This window comes from Neurospora crassa, linkage group II (genome assembly GCF_000182925.2).
Source record: "Neurospora crassa OR74A linkage group II, whole genome shotgun sequence".
Taxonomy (NCBI): domain Eukaryota; kingdom Fungi; phylum Ascomycota; class Sordariomycetes; order Sordariales; family Sordariaceae; genus Neurospora; species Neurospora crassa.
This window is the reverse complement of record NC_026502.1, coordinates 4,323,273-4,326,429: the sequence shown is the minus strand read 5'-3', so window position 1 is coordinate 4,326,429 and position 3,157 is coordinate 4,323,273. Positions and strand designations below refer to the sequence as shown.

Sequence of the window (3,157 nt, the reverse complement as noted above, 5' to 3'; positions counted from 1 at the left end):
CACGACTCCCCAGTCATGTGAGTTGAAGCTATCGCCAAACCGAATTCAGGCAAACACTTCTTTGCCATTGGCAGTTAGTTTAGTTTGTTCAGAAGTTGATCCGCAAGCTCGGAACAAAACGTGATGTCTCATATCGTTCTAGGGTTTTCACCCCATTATTTCCGGAGAAAAAAGACTGTAGTATCATGCAATTGGATATCGACTGACAGTAAGACACCCAAGAAGGTCTAGACGAGCGGGATTCTGCGCCGATGAGTATGACCATCGACGGGATTGATCACTACCGATTGCGCTAACAACCACAGCTTATGAGGAAGTGGCCAATGGTCTGCTTAGGTATATACCGACTTTTACGAATCACAAAGGATCAGGTGTTCCGGGGCAAACGGTGATAGCTTACTCCACCTCACGGGGCATCGTTCCGGCACAACTCCCGTCTCCGGTCTTCCGTCCCCCGCGTACGCCAAGTAGGATGCTTATTTTCATCTACACTTTTCTGTTTTCTCTGTTGCCCCTCTCTTCGTTGATAGCCATTACAAACGCTGTCTCAAACACTCAGTGGCGCAGTCGTAGCTTTTCTATTTTTTTTTACTCTGGCCATCATCAGTCCGGCTATCTGTCTTAACAACCACACCCACTACACCACCAATCCCCTTTGACCACTCGAATCAATACCATCTAGATCTTGCTATAGATGAAACCAAGCAAATCAACCTCATCCCCGCTCTCCCCCAAGAACCCCACAACCTGCCACCCCTCCTCCGCCTCAAACACCTTGCAGTCACTTGTCCTGGTGCCCGCCTCCAGCGTCCTTCCCTTGGACGTAGTAGCCTTGATGTAAAAGTTGCGTGTCTTGTCGCTCTTCTGACCCTGGCACAGCTCGGACTTGACCCAGGACTCCCCATCAGTCAGCGTCAGCGACACCTCGGACCCTCCCTGTCCACCATGCACCAACTCCGTGGTTCCCTGGCCACTTGACGATAAGACCGTAAGACCAACGCTATCAAGACGGTTCTCACCGCGGAAAGTGATCTTCTGCGCCTTGATCGATCCCGTCGTAGAATCAAGGGCAGACACATCATTGAACCAATTCCCATACGCCGCCCCGCCCCAGAACCCGCTCTGTCGGAACCGGCGGTCGGCAGCCGACCAAGTCAAGTTGACCAGCACGGGATTGTGATCCGACAAGACACTGACCCCGTCGTCCGCCAAGAACCTGGGACCAGCGTACTCCAACGCCGTCGGCGTGAGTTGTACGAGGGGACTACTCCGGTAAAGAACCTTATCCACAATCTCACAAGCCGCGTCCTCCGCCGGGTTTCCACACACGCCCGCATCGTTGGGTACAACTCCGTTTCGATGGAGTCCAACCCAGATATCTTGTAGTCCTGCTGCCCCCGTCGGGTTCTCCGACTTCAGTAGGGACCGGATCCCCGTGTCTCCCGAGCGTGAATAGCGCGAGTTGGTATCGCCAAATACCAACACGGCGTTCCCTTGGCTGTGCGTCTGGATCCATTCGCCCACCTGCCGGAGATTGTCGTTGCGAGCTTCGAGATCGGCCGTCTCGGTACCGGCGTCGGTGTGCATGTTGTAAAAGTCTACGTAGACAACGTCGGTGGCGTCAGAGGAGGAGGAAAGGGCGACGCGCATAAAGGTGAAGCCCTTGGGAGTCAGGCAGTCGAATTCCGAGGCGCATGAGGATTTGGCCCATTTTTGACGCTGGAAGGAGCCGGACAACCAGGGAAAGTTGGAGAGGGTGTTGAGGCCGGAGCCGAAGGGGACGCCGCCTGAGGTGGGGGTGCGGTAGGGGTGCGTGTCGGTGGAGTAAAGGGCGGCGTGGTAGTTGAAGTCCTGGGGTTTTGTTAGTTTGGTAGGTAGATGGGTGGTAGAGAAGTGAGTGAGATGAATGGAGAAGGGAAATGGTGATATTGATGTTTGGGTTATCGTGGTAGATCTCAAGCAGGACCGGACTGCAGATGCGGAATCGAAGCAGTGCATCATGTAATGCGTGAGACGGAAAATGCAAACGCGCATCAGCGACCTGCATGCCGTTCCTGCGCCGTAACGTGCCTTCCCGCTTCCCGCTTCCCGTCTTTGCCTCCTCTACTTTCCCGCCCCAAACATCTGACTACATCCAACCGACCCCTATCCTTGGACAATCACTAACGAAAAACAAAATAAAACTCACCTCCTGCACATGAACAACATCAAACCCATACTGCGCAAACCTGCTCCCGATCGTTTTGGAGCTGGCCTCCTTGCCTCCCGGGACGCCATTGGGGTTGAGGACCTCGGGCAGGCCAGCCACGTTCATGGTGAGGATGGTGAAGTCGCCCGAGGTTGCAGCCGCCGCGAGGGCGCCTTGCGCGAGGAGGGTTGCGGCGGTGAACTTCATCGTGAGAGCCTGGGCAGTCCAGTATCGCTGGGGATTTGATGTCTGCTCCAGTCCTGGACCTGATGAAGAATGGGGAGATAGAGGACTGAAAAGGAGAAGGAGGTGACCGGGCAGATATGGACGAGATATCACCGTCTTTATGACCTCACTGCCGTCCTCGACGTCGAGACCACGAAAAGGGAAGGTAACCTGTGATCGTCACCATGCATACATGTGCCCTGACAGGCGACGGGAAACCTGGTCCCTATATCGCTGTTCATATACCTTACCTTACCTTACCTTACCTCACCTTCCCCTTCCGATCATCTCCCGTTCAACAAACACCCTCTTCTGGCCTGTGAGATTCACACGTGTTGCCCCCCTCCCCTTCGCTTCTCACCATTTCTCATCCAGCAACCAGACCCAGAACGTGCACACCCGCTTCCAAGCTACCTCTAGGCACACGTATAGTGAACGAACTCAGTTGATCTTCGCGCATCTCCTCTTTTTTTTTCTTTTACTTTTTCGCAGCTTCCCGAGATCTACAACCGCCCCTCCAAGTTCCCAACCCCCCCCTTCGACTTGCGAACTCGTGTGATTTTGGTGACATCGGCCCGGTCGCCAAGACTCGGGAAAGCATGGCCTGGCGTGCTGCTACCGTTTACAGAGAGATCGATCGCTCAACGGTTCGGGTCTTTTTTCTCTTTTTCTTTTGGTGAAGTGCTGGGTGTTGAGGTCCGGTTGGATCAAGAATTTACCTAGGGAAGGCAGTAAGGTAAGGTG

At 54.1% G+C, this 3,157-nt stretch overlaps 1 protein-coding gene across 1 annotated transcript; it reads right to left on the bottom strand.

Annotated features, from left to right (window-relative positions):
• Positions 1-562: 562 nt before the first annotated feature.
• On the bottom strand, positions 563-2,895 carry NCU09759 (endonuclease/exonuclease/phosphatase). The gene is made up of 2 exons (XM_953106.2): positions 2,189-2,895; positions 563-1,851 (listed from the first exon to the last, which is right to left on the bottom strand). Exons 1-2 carry the CDS (start codon positions 2,393-2,395, stop codon positions 679-681), a joined length of 1,380 nt encoding a protein of 459 aa, XP_958199.1. The 5' UTR covers positions 2,396-2,895; the 3' UTR covers positions 563-678.
• Between the last annotated feature and the right edge of the window lie 262 nt (positions 2,896-3,157).